Below are 21,259 nucleotides of genomic sequence, written 5' to 3'. Positions count from 1 at the left end.
GTACAAGAATCTCATATTCTTATATTTTCCTGAATGAAATTGAACTCAACCCTGGGAGCTCATTTCCCAGGAGGTTAGCAATGTCTCTGTGGTTTAGTAAAAGAATTGCCAAGGAAAGGGCTCACTTGAGGTGCCCATTACTCAAGCCTCATGGTTCATGAGGGTGGCTACTCCATCCTTCCCTTTTGGTGGAGGTTAAGGGTCATTTGTCACAGTTCCAAGACAAGGTCTAGTCCACTCACTTTGGCATTCAAAAGAAAGCTTAAAGGTCCTCTGCTTAGTCCAACCCTCTTGCCATAGAGGAGGTGCGGCTGGACCCCAGGGAGAGGGCAGGACTTGTCCAGAGTCACCCTGTGTCTGGCAGAATCAAAGACAGGACACAGGTTTCCTGGTTCCCAGGCCGGCTGCTTTTCCACTGCCCCAGGCTGCTTGTTACAAGTGTGGCAGCAGCATCCTCCAAGCTGGGCTTATGCCCCATCTACCCTAGTTCTGCCACAAACCTGCTATGTCACCCTGAGGAGGTCACTCACTGCTGGGTGAGTCAGTTTCCTCATCTACAAGTTGTGAGGGGAGGGCCAGAGACCCCTGGTCCCCTCCTCACCCTGCCTCTTCCCTGTGCTCTTTCCTGCTGGGAGTACAAAGGGGCTGATTCCAAATAATGAAAGAGGAATTGGAAGGCCAGAGCGAGAGAGAGGCAGATCTGGAGTTCGTTCACAGCTGGGTCTGCAGTCACATCTGCTCTGACTCCAGTCAGGTGGCGCCACTGCCCTGGTCTGGTCCCCCTGGGGATGAACCGTGAGTAGTCTGGAGGGCAGAGCCCAAGAGATCTGGATTCTAGTTCAGTTCTGCCCCAGGGTAACTCATGACCACATGAGTCTAGTCCCTGCTCTGAGCCTCAGTTTCCTACTCATAAGGTGAGCAGATTGGTCTAAAATTGTGATCTGGAGCGCTAGGGTTCTGGTGAGGCAGTGGGGTAGCAAGTAGGGTGTTGGCCTCACCCAGCACCTTCTCTACCCCGAGCAGCCTGGCATGAATCAAGCTCCACCCAAGATCTCATTTGAAAATAAGATTGGACACAACCATTGCTCATCTTTATGATGCTGGTTCATAAACCAAGGTACAGACAGAAGAGGGAGTACTATACAGCTGGAAAAAAGAGGATGCTCTCCAAATATTGATAAGGAAATATCTCCAGGATATATTTACTCAAAACAGTAAGGTACAAAATAATGCCTAGTATGCTATTTTTAAGTAATAAAAGGGGGAGAAATAAATATACCTGTATATGCTTGATTTGCATCAGGAGCCCGGTAAGGACTCCCATGAGTGCAGTGGAGGAGTTACCTGGTCCTGGGTGGGGAGGGGAGCTGAGGGGAGAATGGATAGAGCTCCAGGCAGAGGCCAGGTTTCTCAATGTTAATTTTGAGCCACGTAAATATATTACCATTATAAGAAAATAAAATTTAAGTTTGAAAAATATACCACTAGGAGAAGAAGGGTCAGGGGAAGGAGAGTTGGCCAGTTGGTCTCTACATTCCCTGCAACCCTGATGGACAGGCTGGAGGAGGAGCTAAGAGATGCCCGCACATGCCTATCTCCAAAGGCAGGGGGATGGGAGGTGACTTGGGCCCAGGGGTCTGGGGAGGGGGTTCTGTGGCCACCAAGCCCATATGCTGAGTGGCCAGGGCCTCCCGCTGCCTTTTAGCATACACAGTTGTTGGAGAAGCCCCCCTATGCCCAAGCCTCAAGCCCTTTCCTTGTACCCTGCCTGGCCTGGGCTTGCTGTCTCCTGGGGCAGCGGCCAGAGGCAGCCCTCATCAGCTGGCCAGCCATAACCTCCTCTATGCTGGGATGACTCCAGCTGACGCCAGCCCCAGACTGAGGCCTGAGGTACTGAACAGAACCGGGGTGGAGAGGTTCCCATTCTCTGGCTCTGGAACAGCTTCTTGGAAAAATCACAGAGCTGGCTTTCCTCAATCCACCTCTGAGTGGAGAGAAGAGGGTCTGTTCTGTCCTGTGGCCTTGGGCTACCGGCTGCCCTCCTCAGGACCAGCTGCTGGCTGCCAATCCATGTCGCCCTGTCTGTGCGGCTGGCTTCTGTCCGAAGGTGCCTGTAGAGATGCAGGTGGTCACAGGAGAGTCGGCAAGCCTTCATCAGCCTGTCTAAGGACTCCACACTCTCTCTGGAGTTTTCTGGCTGGCTTGCCAACAGGAAGTGTTCTGGCTGAGATGGGAGTGCTGCTGCAGGACCTCTGGGTGGGGTACTGCAGCCAGACCAGGACACACAGGAGCCAGGAGATGACTCCTGGACCCAAGAGAAGAGGGAAAGGGCTCAGCATTTACTGAGGTTTTATTATGTGCTGAGATTTGTAGTGAGACAGACTTGTATTCAAATCCAGGCTCTGTCAGGTGTTGCTCTGTGACCATGAGCAAACTACACAATGTAGTCTCTGAGTCTCAGTTTCATCATCTATAAAATGTGAATGACAATAATAATATCCCTGAAGATGAAATGAAATTAGCTATTAAATCACATGGTAAGGGACTTCCCTGGTGGCGCAGTGGTTGAGAATCTGCCTGCTAATGCAGGGGACACGGGTTCGAGCCCTGGTCTGGGAGGATCCCACATGCCACGGAGCAACTAGGCCCGTGAGCAACAACTACTGAGCCTGCGCGTCTGGAGCCTGTGCTCCACAACAAGAGAGGCCGCGATAGTGAGAGGCCCGCGCACCGCGATGAAGAGTGGCCCCCGCTTGCCACAACTAGAGAAAGCCCTCACACAGAAACGAAGACCCAACACAGCAAAAAAAAGAATAAATTAAATTAATTAATAAACTCCTACCCCCAACATCTAAAAAAAAAAAAAAAAAAAATCACATGGTAAGATAGCTGGTGCTGAAACAATATTGGCTGCTCTCTTCTTCTTGGGTATAAGGTACAAAGTTAATACCAAGCAGGGTTTAAGATCCTGAAACCACATGCCTGGGTTCAAATCCCAGCTCAATCACTTACTACCTGTGTGATCTTGGGCCAGCTAACCTCTCCGTGCCTGTGAAAATGGGGACAGTGAGTACATAGTTCACAGGGCTGCTGGGAAGAACAAATGAATCCAGAGCAGTGCTTGACCTGCAGTGAGCACGACACATGTGACCTCTTATAATTGTTGTGTCATCGACAGCCCAGCTGCAGCCCAAGTTCTCATGGAGACTTTCTTAGCTGACAAAATGTGCGAGCTGTAATCTGAGGTCTCTTCTGGAGCCAGGCTGGGCTGGTGAGGGTTTGTCCTAGTTGGTCTTTTCTGGGTCTACTTCTGACCAGGGGTGGTGAGATGGGGGGTGGCAGATGCTCAGATCAAGCCCATCCCCTCACCTCCACTCCAACCAGCATCTGTTTCCCATAAATCCCTCCAGTGCTTTGCCTGGAAGGAGAATGATCTTCCTCAGGAAACAAAGTTCTCCAAAACCACCCATCTGGGCAACCAGGCTGCTCATGGCGTGGGAGTGTCCGTCTGGGCCTCCTTCCCTCCATACATTGTCCCTAACAAATCTTAGAACCAATGACTCCCTTTTAGCACTACTGCCAAGGGAAGTCACTCCCCTTGTCCCGGCTGCAGGACGCCTGCCCCTTGGGCTCCCGACTGCCCACTGCTGCCAGCAACATGCCATCTCCCAGGCCACATGGTGACCACAGTGGTCCAAGTCCGTGCTGATCCGGGGCCAGCTGCCCATCAGCCCAGACCACTGCCCCCAGGAACACATTGTTGCTAGTCTGGGATTATTCCTTGTTCGAATCCCTTAAAAGAAAGCGCGTGGTTCTTTCTGCTGCAGCAGACAGAAGGAGGTGCTTCCAGAATATTCTGTTCCTGGACCCTGGCAGAGGCTGGCAGGGCCCCAGGTCCTTCCATCATCTCTCTCACTCTCTGCCTCCCTCCCACAGGGCCCTGGCACCCCAACTTTCTCTTCTCCCCTCCCATACACTCGTTTGAAGTTTTGCTCTTGGTGTCACCCGGAACGTGCTCAGATATAGACACATAAAGACACAATTTTCTGTATCTTCAGGCAAATGGGCAGCACAGCCAGTAGCCCATTAGTAGGAAGCCATTACTGTCGTATTGAAATAAACCCTGATATGTTATGGGTACGTTATTATGTCCATGTTACAAAATAAAATGCAAAACTCTACATTCACTTTCAAGTGAAACATGAGACTTCAAAGATAAACACTAGAATACAGATCCACCAAGCAAAGGTATCTTCTCCTTTGTTCACTGATATATTCCCAGTGCTGAGAAGAGGGCCCGGCACATTGAGGTGTTTGCTTAATGAACATTACACGAGCTTACAGTCTCAAGATCCAGGCTGGACTGCCTGACCTGGATACATTCCATCCCTTCTGCCTTTAGGGGAAATACTTGAGAGTCACTGGGTCATGTTATATACCATTTACTCCCCCTAACACTCCATGGCCTTATGTGATGGACACCTCCATTGAGCGGAACCACTGAGAACCTGAACTTCCCACTATATTTGAAGATGTCCCCACCGTGTGAGTCTTGGTGAGAGACTGGGCCTAACCCTCAATAAGAAACTTAAAAGGCCAGGTAAATATTTGACCTGCCACATAAGTGGGACCTGGACACACACCTAAGGAGCAAGTGATAGACAGACACCAGGTCAGATCAGAATTCCTTCTGCTGGGGCCCGGAGGAGCATCCAGTGTGTGCTTCCAATGGCCACGGTGCCTGAACCAGCTGCCCTTGGCTGTGCCCTGGATGCCCAGCACCTTTCCTTCCTGGTCTGAGCCTGTTCTGAGCCTGGTCCCTCCCTAATAATTTTTCAAGCTACTCAGCATCCTTCTCATACAGTTGTTCTCTGCATAAGTTACCAGAGATGTTTTCTGCAGCGTGAAATCAGGAACCTTCATGTCTGAACATAGATGCTATTATCTCCATTATCTGGATGAGGAAACTGAGATCTAGAGTGACATTGACTGAGCAGAGTACTACCATGTGCCAGGCTGTTCTCTGGTCTCAGTTCAGGGATGGGGGGCAGGTTAGGCATGTAAGGGGAAAGGCCCTGAGATGACAAAGAGGAATTGGAAGAGCTCTCAGTGGCTGGAGGGAGGGAAGTGATTAGGCTGTAGAGGTAGAAAGGGCTCAGAGCTGGCAGAGCTTTGGCGATGATGCTTTGGAGTTTGTGTTTCATCCTAAGAGAAGCCGTCCAAGCTATCTTAGATTGAGTTCATTCCAAAGCACACATTGCGGGAAAGGATGGAAATAGAGGAATCAGCTAGAAGCTTATGGCAGGAGTGCAAGTGAGGGGATGGATGGATCTGGACCAGGTGGCGGCTCTAGAGAGGAAGAAGAGTGGATGGATTCACAAGTATGCTGTGAAGAGCATCTGTGAAAGTGGTGCTACTGACCAAGATGGAAAGATGAGGAAGGATCAGTGTGTGTTGTCAGGGGCAGGGCGATTCAAGAGTTGGGATTGGACATGGTGAGTGTGAGGTGTCCTGAGACATCCAGGGGGAGAGATCAGGAGGCAGTTGGATATGACTCTGGATCTCAGTAGAGATCAGCTCTGGAAGCACAAATAAGGGAACTGTCATCATACTCACTTCATTCAGTATCTTCTTAAATGTCACATCAATAGAGCAACCTGCCCTGCCCACCCACATAAATAGCAGCCTTGCCCACCCTCCACACTCCAATAACTCTCTCTTCACCTGTTTCCCCTTTTTCATGGCATTTATCACACAGAGACCTGATATAATATATATGGTTTGCATATTCTCCATCTCCTGTACTAGAGTGTAAGCTCCATGAGGGCAGAACTATTGGTTCTGTTCTGCTGTCTGTCCAGTGCCTAGAACAGTGCCTGGCACACACTCGGTGTACAATAATATTTGTCGACTGAGTGGAATCTTAAAGCCATCGGACTCGATGAGCACAAGAAGGCACACAAAGAAGAGGTGGTCTAGGCCCAAGTCCTGAGGACCTGAGACACTCAGACGATGGGAGAGTAGGAGAAGGAGGGGGAGAAAGATGGAGGAGAGGCTGAGCAGCAGGAGGAAAGTCACTCCAGAGAAGGGCTTCCTGACTCAGGTGAATTATGCTGAGAGGTCTAGTGATGAGAAGGTAAATACACCTTGAGTTGCCAACATGGTGCTCACTGGTGACCTGGTGAGAACGATTTCCACGGAGAGGTGGGAACAGAAGTCAGAGCCGGGGTTAGAGCATAGAAGCTCTTTTCTCCATTTGGGCTGGGCTGTGGGCGGAGGAGGGAGGGAAGGAGGGAAGGCTACGGGGTTTGAGAGGGGCGGGCGCCCTTTCCAATCCCTTCCTCATTCCAGCTGCAAACAGGTCTGAGTCAGAGGTGACCCAGGTGAGCTCAGACAGGCAGGGCCACTTTAGACTGTCCTTTCCAAACGTCCGCGATTCCCCTTGATGCCTTCAGGGTGAGGGGGCAGGAGGTGATCACGTCCCTGTGTCGCAGTTCATTCTGCCAGAGCCCCGTGAACGTACAGGTCTTTCCAAAGCCAGCCTTGGGCTGGAGGACGCAGCTGCTTCCCTGGGCTCAACTGAGTCCTGGTGTCTATTTGACTCGTTTGTTAAGCATCCACTGAGCATGGGGCTGGGGAATTGGGCAGAGAAGGGACGGGGAGGCCAGTGTTGGGGTGGGTGGAGGGGCAGAGGGGAAATTGGTCAGGCTCCACATAAGGGAAAACATTGAAGAAACTGGGGACGTTTAACCTGGAAAGTCGGAGACTCAGGGTTGAGACGGGAGACATGAAGATGATGTGAAGATGGGTGGCAGGTCACCATGTAGAGGTGACACTGGATTTATCCTGGTTGGAAGCTTCAGTGGGGAAGCCCTGTGTGTATAGATCAGGGACCTCAGCCCTCCCTCTGAGCAGAGCTTAGGAGACAGTGAATCATCTGTCCTTGGACATATCCAGGCCAAGGGTCCATGGCCCCCCGGTGAAAGGAGTCAGGTGGCAGGTGGGAGGTGGAGTAGGGCTCAGGCCTCAACCTGGTGGCCTGTGGTCCAGAGACAGCCCTGAAGATGTTCCCATGGGCCAGGGTTTCTGCACAGCCAAGGTCAGCTGGGCCGAGTGGCAACCGCCCAGTGCGGCCAGACCTGCGTTCTTAATTCTGACAAATATCAGACCTGGGTCACTCACTTGTTCCCGGACGGGCCCCTTAGGCATTTGGGTTGTGAGCCCTGACCACACTCATCACCCTCTGCCTCTCTAGGTTCACCCACAGGCCCACCTGGGGCAGGAGGGGAGGCGGCAGGACCTTCCCACGGGCTCAGGTGGGAGCACATGGCACGAGTGCCCAGCAATGACTGTGATGCCAGATGAAATCTGGACCCCATCCGGCTCGAGACCCCCCACTGCCCGCCCCTCCTCCCCGCCCACACGCTGCCACGCTGCCAGGGTCTATCATGGTCTCAGGGATGGGTTGTTTCCACCCAGGGAGCAGAGTCACACATGGGGCCTCCTGCCCTGGAGCAGAGACAGTCCCCAGGGCAGGTGCTCTGTGAGCTGAGATGAGGGACAACATAAGGACGTGTGCCCTCACCCTGGCCCAGGAGGACGGCCCAGGGCAGGATGCCGGCAGCAGTGGGGGAGATGGAAGGTGACCGGTGGACTGGGGGGGAAAAGGGGACTGGACACTAACCTGGGGAAGCACAGTGGGGCAGCTAAAGGGATTGGGAAGAAGAGACCGGAAGGCAAGGTGGTGCTGAGAAGCCCAGCTCTCCCTTCCCCCTCTTGACTGGGACGGACCCTGACCTATGCTTTTCAGATCTGAGGGCAGAAGACCAGGAGGGAGTGGTCTTCATTGGGAGGAGATTCCAGCTGATGCCTGACCAGACTGGGGCAGATTTCACCGTGGCCCCATTTGTTTCCATGCCGGCTACAGGAGTTGGGACTAATATCCCCATTTTACAGAGGAGGAGACTGAGGTGAGACTTGCCCAGGGATGAGTAGAGCCACTAGGTAACAGCAGGGCTCCTGGGTGTGTCCCAGGTCTGCTCTCTGAGGAACTGCTCTGGGCCACCAGGAGCAGGTCTGGTGGGGAGGACAGAGCTTGGGCTCAGGAGCCAGGCTTGGTTTCCTAAAGGTAATATGGGAAGTAAACCAGCCCCAGGCAGGGTCACTGGAGGACAGTGTAAGGTGATGTGTTTGAAGCACCTATCACAGTACTAGTCACAAACATCACCTTCCCTGTTTCCCTCCTTCACAACCTCGGCGAATAAACCCAGCATTTGCAGGCATCAACCCCAGGTGGGTGGGGACCCAGGGAGGTCAGGAGTCTAGAGGGGCAGCAGGAGCAGCTCTTCCTTCTATTAGGATCAGTGGTGATGCTGCTGTTTATGGGTCCCCACCACCCCCAGCCTGGGGCTGGACACCCTGCCTATGGGATCTCAGTCCCCTTCTCAGTCCCTTTGATGGCCAGGGGCCCTGAGCTCAGAGGGAGACACTCAAGCCAGGTCTGCTGACTGAAACTGGAGTCTCTCTAGAGCATCAACCCATGTGCTTCCCATGTGACTGTGCTTCCCTCCGCTGAGAAGCTGGCTGGGCAGGAGGCAGGGAGCCCGGGAGAGGGGCCGGGGCCACAGCACACACTGCCCTCTGGGGACAGACCCTCACCTCGGGGCCCACTCGGGAGGTAAGGGGGCCTCCCCGTCTTTCCTCTCCCCTGAGGGCATCCAAACCCCAGAGCCAGAAGCAGGAGGTCTGGTTAGAGATTTCCTTTGGGAAAGCTTTTCCTCTGGGAATCCTTGTTCCTCTCCTTTCAAGGAAGCCTGAAGCCCTGGAAGGAACCTTGGGCTGGGAGTCAGGGAGCCTGGGCTCACCTTCCAGGCCAGGCTGTACCACTGTACTAGGCCCCTCTGAGCCTCAGCTCAGTGGCTGAGCAAGGGCATCTAGAGGGTCCCTGGAACAGCCGCCTAACCATGTTAAAGACCCAGCCCCTCACACCACCTGCCAGTGTCCCTCCCGCCGGTTCTGACTGCAAGGCAGCCTGGGAGCGAGACGGCCCAAGGGCTCCACTTGGCGGCCACGCACACAGCCAAACGTGCAGCCACACCCAGCAGCTTCCAGTGTTCATTAATTAATCTTAAGGGCAGAGGTCATGACCCTAAAACATGGGAGACAGGGCAGGAGAAAACCCAGAGAGATCAAGGTGCACCTCCCCAACCCTTCCCAGACCAGGCTTTCAGAGTCAGTGGTGCAAATGGAAGGTACCGCCATTGTAAATCTGTCTGAGTGTAAAGCACTGGAGTTTGGGGTCGGATGGGCCTGGACTTTAATCCCTGGGGTTCTTAACCTCACCTCGAGTCCCTCACCCATGCAGTGGGCCATTTAGGGCACATCCTGCAGGACTACGGCCCTCTCTCTGCATGAGCAGGCAGCCAAGGGAGATGGCAGGGTCAAGGCTGGATCCATGACAGGTGTCCACCTGGTGGTGCTCAGCCCTTAGGCCAGTGGCTCATCCATGGCTGCACGTCACAATCACCTGCCGCTTGGGCAGTGCTTCTCAAAGCATGGTCCCCGGACCAGCAGCAGAACATCAACAGGGTACTTGTTGGGAATGCAGATTCCTGGGTTCCACCCCAGACCTTCTGAATCAGAAACTCTGGGATGGGGCTCAGCAGGCTCCAGGTGATGCTGGTACTTGGTCCAGTGTGAGAACACAGTGCTTAGCTACTGGGGGGTGCTGAGAAAGCTCCTCATGTGATTCAGATGTCTTAGGATTCAAAATCACCTGTGAAGGTCAAAATACTAACAGGTGCCTGCCTCACCCCCACTCCCCCACCCTAACTTCCACCCCTAGGGAGTCTGGTTCAGTGGAGCCGAAGCAGGACCCAGTCAGGGATTAAAATAACAACTCTGCAGCTGATTCTACTGCACAGTCACTGCTCTGGTTTGGATCCTTCTCTCCATACCCTACTCATGCCCTTCCTTTAGAGAGCCAGGCCCTGCAGCAGAGGGCAGCAGTTCTCCTAGAATGCCGGGTTGTGTACAGGATAATCACCAGTTATCGAATTTGGAGGCTGCTTGAGCTGTGACAGGCATGGTCCTGGACACTTTGTTACAGCATCTCACAAGAACCCTATGAATTGTTAGAAGTTCCTGCTTTACAGATGGAGAAACTGAGGCACAGAGAGGTTAAGTAATTGGCCCTAGGTCACACAGCTACTAATGGCAGAACCCAAATTTCAACCTAGTTCCCACAGATTCCAGAGTCCACCACCTTTGCTTCCTTATTTTACAAATGAGAGGTGGGATGACTTGCTGAAGGTCACCAGGGGTGGCACCCATCACTCCTCCTGTACCTTTGCCTGGAAGCTCACCAGTGCCCTGGAACCAATTTCAAGATGGGATGAATGGACCTCTGAGTGGGTGTCACCCCCAGGAAATAATGCCACGCTCCCAGGAATAAATGCAACTGGAAAAGGGAGGTGGAGGCAGGGTATTTGGGGTTTTTGTTTTAAGTTTTATTTATTTATTTTTGGCTGCATTGGGTCTTTGTTGCTGTGCACAGGCTTTCTCTAGTTGCGGTGAGGGGGGTTTCTCTTTGTTAAGGCGCGTGGGCTTCTCATTGCAGTGGCTCCTCTTGCTGCAGAGCATGGGCTCTAGGAGCAGGGGCTTCAGTAGTTGTGGCACGTGGGCTCAATAGTTGTGGCTCATGGGCTCTAGAGCACAGGCTCAGTAGTTGTAGTGCATGGGTCCGCGGCATGTGGGATTTTCCCGGACCAGGGCTCAAACCCGCGTCCCCTGCATCAGCAGGCGGATGCTCAACCACCACGCCACCAGGGAAGCTCTGAGGCAGGGGTATTAATTAAGTCACAGGAACTTCTTCCTGGACCCACAGGATTCAAGACGTTAAGGAAATTGACACTTGTCCCTATCCTGGCTCAAGTGTTCGTTGTCTTCTCAGTGCTAGGTGGTGTCCACCAACACCCGGCTCAGAGAGAAGAAAGAAAAAGACAAGAGGAGAAGCCGAGGGAGTAGAGAAAATATAGAGCCATTTTATTGCTAAAAATATTTTCCCAAAAACAAGGGCATTTTTGTTTTGAAGACACAAAGGTCTGTAGTCCTTGGGGAGGGGGCTGAATACCACCAGACGGGCAGTCCTCATAGTCCTCGAATTCTCCTGGAGATTCGGTAGAGCTCCATTGCTGCCCTGGCATCTTCCACCGAGTTGTGTCCCGACACGCTGTCCTGCAGACACAGGTACAGAGTGGGGACTTGGGGTGCGGCTGAATCCAGGCGCCCATGTGACCCGGGCCTTCCCTGCTCACACCCTGACTTCCGGGGCTAAAGTGGGTCAGTGGGTGAGTCTCCCCAGGCCTCTGACACCCTGGACTCAGCAGGTGGCTGGAGCAGGCCTGGCTTCACCCATTAGCACTAGATCCAGGCATGGCCAGGCACAGAATCCAGCATCCTGAGGGCCAGGCTGTGCCCTCCAGGCGCTTACAATCCGCTGGGTGTGGGCCGGGCACTGCAGACTTGGCCTCAGACCCAGAGGGGCTGAAGCAGTTCTCACAGGGAGCCCCAGGGCACCGAGGAATGTGGACACAGATGTTTCTAAGGGGCTCCTTGCTCAGCACATGAACAGGGCTCTTCAGTGAATCCACGTGCTGACACTCTGTCCTCGGTTCCTGGTGCCGCAAGCCCAACAGAGGGGCCCGGCATCAGGCCCATCCCCTGTCTCCTACACGTTCCTGCTCCCCAGCCAAGCCACCCCCCACTCCTCAGGCTGGGGCTCGGGCTCTCCCCTCCCCGGCGCCCCCTCTCTTGCCTCCTCCACTAAGACACCCCCATCACACTCCACTCAGACCTGGTGTCCTGCCTGCCCCCTGTCCTCCGTCCCTGCTCCAGGACACCTGCCCTCCCCTCTGTGGACACGCCCCACAGATGTGCTGAGGCTCAGGTCTTGGGCCACCCTCCGTTCAACCACGAGTTTCTCAAGGATGGGCTGGGCCTTGCTCACCCGGGTGCTCAGCCTCTGGTCCAGCCTGGCCCAGAGCAGGTGCCTCATAAACATCCGCTGTGCTGGAAGGGCCCACGTGTGGCCGCGGCTCCTAGTGTCCAGCCCGCCTCCCTGGGCCCTTCCACCTCGGTGAGCTCCCAGGCCCCAGCACACGCCTGCCGGCTCCTGGAGACTGCTTTGCCTGTGGGTTTGAGCTCAGGGTCCCTCTCTCACTTTTGGAACCCCCCTCGTTGGATATCTGCCGCTTTCCTATCTGGGGGGGCAATTCCAGAGGCTTCTGCCTGGGGCTCTGGGGGGGGCCTGCTCTGTGGCTGCAAGTGCTGAGGAATTAGGGCCCCGGGAGCAGCAGCAGTTCCTGCCTAAAGGGAGGTGTGTGTAAATAGTGTGGCTCCCTGGATACATCTGCGCTCTGTGCTCTACACCATTTCGCAGAGTTAGGCAGGGGGATTGAGCTTCAGTTACCCACAGGGAAACTGGCATGATTTTGAAAACACACAAAAACGCCTTGACTGGGTGCCTTCCCTTCCCTGCCGCTCATCCTCACTCTACCAGGGCTTCCTGGGTCAGCTCTCACATAAATGCCCTGCCCTCCTGGAGAAACCCCTACCCTCTCACACAGCCTCTCAGGACTAAGGGGAGGCTGAGCATCTTTGGGGCCAAATATTTGCTCCGCAGCTACTGGGAGACTTTACAGTTCTAGCGGGAAGGGCCAGGCCCCCAGAGCCGGCAGTCCGGCCCCAGGCTGGGAAAGGGGTGGTCCTCACCTGGATGCGCCACCCAAGGAGGCGCTGGCTCAGCACGCGGAGGGAGACACGGCGGCAGTGCAGCAGGCGGGCCTCACGCCAAAGAAGCTTGTCCGCGGTCGTGTCGTAGATGGCGTAGTTCCTCATGTTCTCCTTCAGCGCCTTGAAGTCGTGCTTCAGGTCGTGACCCACCACCAGCTTGCCTTTCAGGAGCTGCAGGATCTGGCCAGGAAGACATGCACCCTACACGTCACCCAGGGTACTTCAGGTGGGTCTGGGGCAGCTTGGTGCCATCACGGGGGGCTGGCCTGAGCTGTATGACTATGAGCAAAGTCCTCCTGGACTTGCTGTGTGACTATGAGAAAATCACCATCCCTCTCTGGGCTTGGAACATATACACCATTGATAAAATGAGGAGACTGGACCAGGCCCCTTCACCCTCAACAGTTTAGTGATGCCGGAAGGCCCATCCCAACTCCTTCCGTGGTTTCTGTGTGATAGCAATGGCCATGAGCCAGGCATTCGTTGTGCATCACATACATTATGTCGTTTAATCCTTTTAACAGCCCTCCTGTGGCAGGCGGGTTGACCTCCCAGAGATGCCCACTCCCTAATCCCCAGGCCCTGTGACCATGTTACACGGCAAGGGAAAAGTAAAGTTGCAGATGGACTTGAGGTTGCTAATCAAATGACCTTAAAATAAGGAGAGTTTCTGGATGATCCAGGTGTGCCCAGCATAATCCCAAGGTCCTTATATGTGGAGGTCAGAGAGATCTGACATGTGAACTGGACAGGCTGCCTCTGGCTATGGAGGTGGAGGAAGTGGCTGAGAGTTCGGAACAGGGGCAGCCATAGAAGCAGGCAAGGGCAAGGAAACAGATCCCCCTCCAAAGGCTCCAGAAATGAACACGGCCCTACTGACACCTTGATCTCAGCCCAGTGAGACCCACATCGGACTTCTGAACCACAGAAGTGTAAGACAATAAATTTTCGTTCTTTTAAACCAGCCGGTCTACAGTTCTGTTACAGCAGCCATAGAAAACCCATACAGCTATGAGGGAGGGTTGTGTTTAACTGAATTTTGCAATTGACAAAACTAAAGTGCTAAGAAGTGGAGTAATTTACTCAAGGTGACTCTGATGAATTTAAAATATTTGCAGATTCCTTGACACTCCTCACAGAAAAGATGGAGTCTAATTCCCCTCACCTTGAATATGGGCCGGGCTGTGTGACTTCTGATCTCTCTGTGGGGCCAGTGTCCCGGGAGCCCTGAGTTACCCTGAAGCCACCATGCTGGGGAGACCACCCTGACGTAGGGAGATGTGCCCAAGGAGCCCCAGCACCAGCCACAGCACAGGTGGGTGAGCGAACCATCCTGTGATTCTAATCCCGGGCCTGCCAGGTGCCTCAGCCAACCAGCTGTCCCCGTCTGCCGAGCCCTGCCCAGACTGCAGATGCCTGAGCGACATAAATATTGACACTGTTTGGAGCACTACGTTTTGGGGTGACGTGCTAAGCATCATTAGATAACTGGGACAAGTCACACCGTTAGTTCGTGGCAGGGCCAGCCCTCAGAGCCAGCTTATCACCACCACATCGTGCTGAAAGAGCTGCCTGCTCCAGACCTCCGCCAGCCCAGCTGCCAAGCTGCAGAGGGCAGCCCTCAGGGTGCCCCAGTCCTGTGCCCTGCACGTATGCCCAGGCCTCCGTTCTCACCTCCTCTACCACGGTGGCCCTATGGAGAGCCTCAATCATTGGCCACACAGGTGGGTCACCTTTCCTTCCCTTGGCTGCCACTGGGGAGGACAGAAGGGGGACCTTGGAGCGAGCTGTACCAGGCGCCAGCTGAAGGGCGGCTCATGGGCATCTCAGGCCCCCCTAGGATGGCTCTCCGGCAGCCTTCATCTCTTCCTCTGTGCCCAAGGAAGGAGCCCTCTGGATGGCTAACACCGTCTGGTGTCCTGCTTCTGCTTCTAGTGGCTTCCCCAGACATCCCATGGGGTGTTTGACTTGCTCTCCCTTGTGGCCACTTTGCAGAAAGAAGCTAAGGCTCCAAGAAGTGAGGTGACCTGTCCACGATCACAGCACGGGAGGCAGAGTCGGTCCATCCACCGTCAACAGGTAATGTCAGCAGCCTGCCCCACCGGTACCATGGTTTTCTTGGGGTCCTCCTCTGGACAGACCCTCACCCAACCTAGGGACTGGAGAAAGCACTCAAAGAATAAAGCTGGGCCACTCCTGAGGGACACCAGTTCTTGTCACACTTGGGCTTAGGAATCCCCTGGTGAATCTCACCAAAATCTGGATTCGGATGTGGGATTCTGCATTTCTAACAGGTGGTGCTGATTCTGCTGGTCTGTGGGTCACCCTGAGTAGTAAGGGCACACGACCTCAGAGCAGCAGCTTGAGGGGAATCCTACGTGTGGAGGAAAGGGCTCTGGCAGCACACAGGGGATGGGTAGAGGCCCAGGGCCAGTGGATGTGGCCGTGCTGGGCAACTGTGGGTCACACGCCTTTCCTTGCTGACATCCTTTATGTTTCTGAACAATGGGGCCTGTTTTCCTGTCTATGAGCTGACTCAGGCCCAGTTCACACAAAGCTCTGAGGGGACTGTGTCACCCTAGAGTCAGCCACAGCAGCTGGTCCCAGGCGTAAGAGGGCCGAGTCATTGTGAGGTAGATTCCCGGGAAATTCATCACTTCCCGAGCCCCAGGGTCCCGGTGGTGGGGGTGGGGGGAGAGGGGTACATTCAGGACCATGAGACTCATCATGAGACAAATAAAATAAGAGGTGGACAAGCAGAAGGAAGGAAGAAGTAGGGAAAGGAGGAGAACAGTCTGTTTAGCAGAGAGATGCCAACCCTTCAGGACAAAGATGCCGGGCACCGGGCAGGGAAAGGCTGCTGCGACTCGCTATGTGGTCTCAGGGAAGTTGAAGACGGTCTCTGGGCTTCAGTTTCCCCATTTGTAAGGTGAGGGCCTGGCGACGTGAGGCTCCACGGACTTTCTGTGGCAGGGCTGGGAGGGAAACCCAGGGTGGTGTGGAGGTGCCAGCTGGAGGGGCCTCAGGGCTGTGTGACCTGCTGGCTTCGGACCTGCCCTGAATCAGTGTCATGAGGCGGGTGTGTCAAACACAGCGGAGGGAGGCTCAAATTCCTGGAAAGAACTGGAGTGGGTGGGGAAAGGGACATGCATCGATCTGTTCTCATTGCCTGGCACTAGGCCAGGTACTTTCCTCACCTCATCATGGGGCCTTTCAACAAGAGTGTGTCATTTTATAGTGAAGTGTCATAGTGTCATTTTATAGTGAAGGGGGTTGTGGATCAGAGAGGGTAAGAGGCTTGCACAGGTCACACAGCTGGTGAGCTGATTGCTGAGATGCAGTGTCCAGATCTGCCTGACCCTGTCACTATTATCACAGTTGTTATTATTACTACCTACTGAGAACCTAGGGATTATATTAGCATTATTAATTTCAGGGTGGAAATTAATAATTTCTACTGCTGGGCCCATGATGGCACTCACTGAAGATTTCTTGAATCATGAATATGGCCCCTGTGAGGCGGGGATTGTCATGCCATCTTACCAACAGGGAAAGGGGGGTGCCAGTGGTGTGTACCCATGTCACATGCAGAGGAGTGACAGGCCCTGGTGTCTGCCTGAATTCTCTTTCCACTGTGTTTTCCCAGGCCTGATCAAAAAAATCACCCGAGACCCTTGTTAGAAATCCAGAGGGCAGGGCGCTACTCCAGACCTGCGGAATCAACATCGCCAGGGGAGGTGCATTAGCAAATGTTCCAGGGTATTCTTCCCATCTGCCAAGTTTGGAAATCCCGGCACGGATGCCTGTCCAGCCCCTTAGCGCCCGCTGCTCACATCATGCATCCATTCTTCCATCTGCCCGTTCATTCATTCCTGGCTGCCAGGAGACGTGATTATAAGGGACTCTGAAGAATGTTGCCCTTGTGGAGGCCCAGGTCCCCTACTGGCATCTTCAGGAGTGACCCTGGTCCCCCTCTTTCCTTCTGTCCCCTGCCAAGCTCTCTGGGTACCCCTGCCCCCAGCTTCTGTCTGCTTACCCGGGGTAAACCTGGATGACGAAGTCATCCTCCTCCATCTGGCTGAGCCCCAGAGAGACCTGCCAGGTGGCAGGGCCCCAACAGGGCACTCCAACCCAGGCAAGGGCTACAGCACTGGTACAGCTGAAACCAGTCCCTGTTCACAAGCTACTGTGGCTTCCTTTCTGTTTCCCACCTAAACCACGATGCCACACAAGATTTCGTTTCTTTATCTGCAAACTAAGAGTGTCATTATCATTCCCCAATCCCAGTCATGGGCTGGATGCTACTCAGCATACCAGGTTAACATTAAAAGAGCATTTACTTACAAAAATGAGTTACAGTCTATGGACAATTACTGTTAGATTAAAAAATGAATTAAAAGAGCATTGACCTGTCAGGTGAGAGCCCTGCATCTGAGCACTGAGTTGTAGCCCAGCTTGCTGTGTGTCCTTAGCAAGTCACTGCCCCTCTCTGGACCTTGGTCTCCTCGCAGGTTCCTTCCTGTGCTGACAGTCTGATTTGTGGGGCTCTCTGTAGAACAGGGTTCTCAGCCTTGGGACAACTAACATTTGGGGCCAGATACTCCTTTGGTGTGAGTGTGTGTCCTGTACATTGTAGGATGTTCATTCAGTACCATCCCTGGCCTCAAGCCACTGGATGTCAGTAGCAGCCTTCCGCACCTCACTTATGACAATCAGAAGTGCCTCCAAATCCTCCTGCACTGTTGGTGGGAATGTAAATTGATACAGCCACCATGGAGAACAGTATGGAGTTTCCTTAAAAAACTAAAAATAGAACTACCATACGACCCAGCAATCCCACTACTGGGCATATACCCTGAGAAAACCATAATTCAAAAAGAGTCATGTACCAAAATGTTCATTGCAGCTCTATGTACAATAGCTAGGACATGGAAGCAACCTAAGTGTACATCAATAGATGAATGGATAAAGAAGATGTGACACATATATACAATGGAATATTACTCAGCCATAGAAAGGAACGAAACTGAGTTATTTGTAGTGAGGTGGATGGACCTAGAGACTGTCATGCAGAGTGAAGTAAGTCAGAAAGAGAAAAACAAATACTATATGCTAACACATATATATGGAATCTAAAGAAAAAAAAAAGAAAAAAAATGGTCAGAAGAAATAATAAAAAAAATATATCTGATCTTACTGTAAAAAAAAAAAAAAAAAAAAGAAATGCCTCCAGATATTGCTAAATGCTTCCAGATATCGCCTCCGGATTTGCCCTTGTGGGCAAAATCACAGTGCACTGAGAACCACCGTTCTGGATGACAGTGAGACCTATAGGCATCAGAAGATAACAAGGCAGTTACCTTGCATTATAAAAGCAATGTCATCCTATTACAAAAAATAAAAAACAGAAAAGGGGTGAGGGGAGCCCCCTCAAAATCCTAGTGCCTCGTGGCTGCATGGGCCCTGGGTGGACTGGGGGCCTCAGTGGCTCCCTGGAGCCGGCCTGGCTTCTATGGCCTGGTCTATGGCTCACTGCTAGCAGGGCCCACTTGCAGGAAGAGACAGGCTGGCGAGCCACCTTTGAAAAAGGACTGCAAGAAACCAATGCCTGGTGAGCTGGTGGCTTAGCTGAGAGGTGTCGCCTGGACTTGTGGGGTCTGATAAATGGCTAATAGGCTTCTGCCCTTTGGGGGCTCCCCAGCATAGCTTGGGATCTGTGAGCCTGGTCTTTGGGATTAAACTACTGTGGGTGATGAGTGAGGTCAATGTGCCTCAGCGTCCTCGTTCGTGAAAACAGATGATGGCGGTTGCCTCATACCACAGCTTCACTCCAATGCTGCGCCGACACTACCTGTTCATACATCAGGCACTTAGCATTCACAGCCTGCATTTACACACTTTGATCACAGGATCAGAACATCACAAAGCAAGCCCTCAGGCCAGAAGTTGAGTCTCTGCTCCACCCCTTTCCTGGACAATTTGCTCAACCTTGTGCCTAAGTTTGCTCATCTGGTGAAATGGGGTGATGATACTAGTTAACTACCTCCCGGGGTTGTGGTGGGGCGTAAAGGTAGTGGGGGTATGAAAAGTGCTTAGAACAGGGCCCGGACATGATGCTGGATACACCTGTGCTGCTTCATCACCCCTGTGTTACAGAGGATCCTACTGAGGGGCACAGAGAGGTTTAGCAACAAGCCAGAGGACACAGGGCAATCAGGTGGCAGAGCTGGGATTGGACCTACATCCAGCCAAGTCTAAAGACAGTTTGCTAAAAGTCCGCATACCCCAACTAAAGATCCCGCATGCCACAATGAAGATCCAGCGCAGCCGAAGTAAATAATAAATAATAAAATAAATAAATAAATAATTTAAAAAAATAAATCAAGACAGTGCTTGCTCCCTACCCCCTGGGCTGTACGTGTATTACTGTATCTTGACAGCAAAGGCCAACACGAGGGCAGAGGCAATTCTCTTCCACGCAGCTGCCAGATACTCTTGTATTATGAAAATCAATTCAACTCCAATCCCACAAACATTCTCAGGGCACCTTCTATGTTCAAAGCACAATATCCAACCTGGGGCAGATAAAGTACATGGCAGGAGCTGTGGAGCTAGACAGACCCGTGTGTGTGGCTAGGCAAGCTCTAAAGTGTGTGGGCTATGGGAATTCCCTGGAGGTCCAGTGGTTAGGACTCAGTGCTTCCACTGCAGGGGGCACGGGTTCTATCCCTGGTTGGGGAACTAAGATCCCGAAAGCCAGGCGGGGCGGCCAAAGAAAGAAAGGAAGTGTGTGGGCTATAGCAAGGAGGGTGAGACCCACAGGGGGTTAGAGTTGTGGGTGGGGAGGGTGAGGGGGTCGGGCAGGGCCTCACACAGGACTCCTCTGGCCTGGGCCTGCCAGAATGGCAGTATTTCTAGGGAAAGGGATGGGGGATGGGAGAGAGTAGGGTTGGGTCTGAAGCACAGTGGGCGATGGCTGAGCTGAGAGAGAAGGCAGAAAATGTAGGTAGGTGGTACTTAGAGGACCATGGATGTTGGGTTGCCGGACCTTAGGCAATGGGAGCCTTGGAGGTACTTGAATCAGGGGGTGGGGATGGGAGCGGGGGCTATGATCTGAGCCAGGCCTGGGGAAGTGTCTCTGGCAGCAGGGTAGAAGACAGGGGCAGGGAGCGTACATTGTGCAGCAGGCAGAAAACGAGGGCCAGAATCTAAGACCGAGGTTCTCAAGGGAAGCTGGAGAGGGGACGGGGTGTAAAATCTGACTTTCTGCCTTGTTCTCTCCACAGGCACGTTGATGACCTTCAGCCATGAGCCAGGCACTGTGCTTAGGGATACAGACGACATCACTACACCCAACCTACACAAGGCCAGGAAGGAGGCATTAGTACTCCCCATTCACTGATGAGAAAACTCAGGCTCAGAAAGTTTCAGTAACTTGCCAAAGGTCACACAAACCAGTAAGTGATAGAGCAGGAAATGTGAACCGCAGATGTGGTTCCAGAGAGCTGCCCGGTCTTTAGATCCCCGCCTCCCTCCTCGAATGGCTAAGTGCCTACTCTGGACGGCACTCCGTGTCACACACTGGAAGGGCCCGGCATAATCTCCAACTGAGAAACAAAAGCACTTTGGCACCAAGTCTGGATGAGGACCAAGGTGTCCTGACTCCCAGGCCAGTGCTGGAGGGCATCCAGGGAATCGCATTTCTCTTCTGCCCTTTCTGCTGCTGGGATGGGGAGGGAGGCCGGGGAGGAGAAGGGACGGGGCCAAGCCACCCACCTGACTGCTCCGTGGGGATCTGAGTGTGGGCAGCTCCATGTAGTATCTCTGGGTCTCCCATCGGCACTTAAAGCACACCACCGTTCTTCGTGTTGCCCTCCCCTTCTCGGTGACTCACCTTTGTTCTCCTCTGTCCTAATGTTTCCTTCTTTCCGATCCTCGGGATGCTACTGATGACTAAGGCACTGCTCCCTGGGGTCTCTAACTCTTCTCTCTGCTGCCATCTCTTTCCTCACTCCCATCCATCTCCCCCGCACCCCCGTTCAGGTTTTCTTGACAGTGGTTTTCCTGCCATGCTATTGCTCAAGAGTCTTCGTGGCTCTCTATGGCCCACTGAGTTGCATACACAGACTCCTCCCTGCCCTTTGGCAAATAGCACCAGCCTCATGGAGCCTTTCCAGGACCACCCTGATGTACTCTGCCCCCTCCTCAGGGCTCCTTAGTACCCTCTTAGTACCTCTAGAACAGTGCTGTCCAATAGAAAGAAACATAACGTGAGCCACATACGTAATTTTAAATCATCACCAGCCATATTTTAAAAGGTAAAGAGAAATAGGTGAAATTAGTTTTAATGTTTTATTTAACCTAATATATAAAAATATATAAAATACTACCATTCTACATATAATCTATATTTTTAAATTATTGAAGTACTTTATGGTTCTTTTTTTTTTTTTTTTTTTTTGGTTTT

At 53.0% G+C, this 21,259-nt stretch overlaps 1 protein-coding gene and 1 long non-coding RNA gene across 3 annotated transcripts in view; one reads left to right on the top strand and one right to left on the bottom strand.

Annotated features, from left to right (window-relative positions):
• Window positions 1-11,019: 11,019 nt before the first annotated feature.
• The window catches only part of ISG20 (interferon stimulated exonuclease gene 20), a 13,088-nt gene continuing 2,848 nt past the window's right edge, over window positions 11,020-21,259 (bottom strand). Inside the window, exons 3-4 of the mRNA XM_024732933.1 lie at window positions 12,772-12,972; window positions 11,020-11,235 (exon numbers count right to left, since the gene is read on the bottom strand). Of these exons, the coding sequence (XP_024588701.1) occupies window positions 11,149-11,235; window positions 12,772-12,972 (288 nt within the window). The 3' untranslated portion in view covers window positions 11,020-11,148. The remainder of the gene's footprint in view (window positions 11,236-12,771; window positions 12,973-21,259) is intronic.
• On the top strand, window positions 12,981-17,141 carry LOC112391559 (uncharacterized). Of its 2 annotated transcripts, XR_003001513.1 has the most exons (3): window positions 12,981-14,516; window positions 14,788-14,871; window positions 16,439-17,141. It is a non-coding gene; the product is annotated as an uncharacterized LOC112391559 (long non-coding RNA). The 2 variants fall into 2 exon arrangements; XR_003001512.1 differs by having other exon boundaries at window positions 14,788-17,141.

This window comes from Neophocaena asiaeorientalis, unplaced genomic scaffold, assembly GCF_003031525.2.
Source record: "Neophocaena asiaeorientalis asiaeorientalis breed wild unplaced genomic scaffold, Neophocaena_asiaeorientalis_V1.1 scaffold442, whole genome shotgun sequence".
Lineage (NCBI taxonomy): Eukaryota > Metazoa > Chordata > Mammalia > Artiodactyla > Phocoenidae > Neophocaena > Neophocaena asiaeorientalis.
Note: the sequence above shows the minus strand (reverse complement) of the source record. Positions and strands in the feature narration are given on the sequence as shown.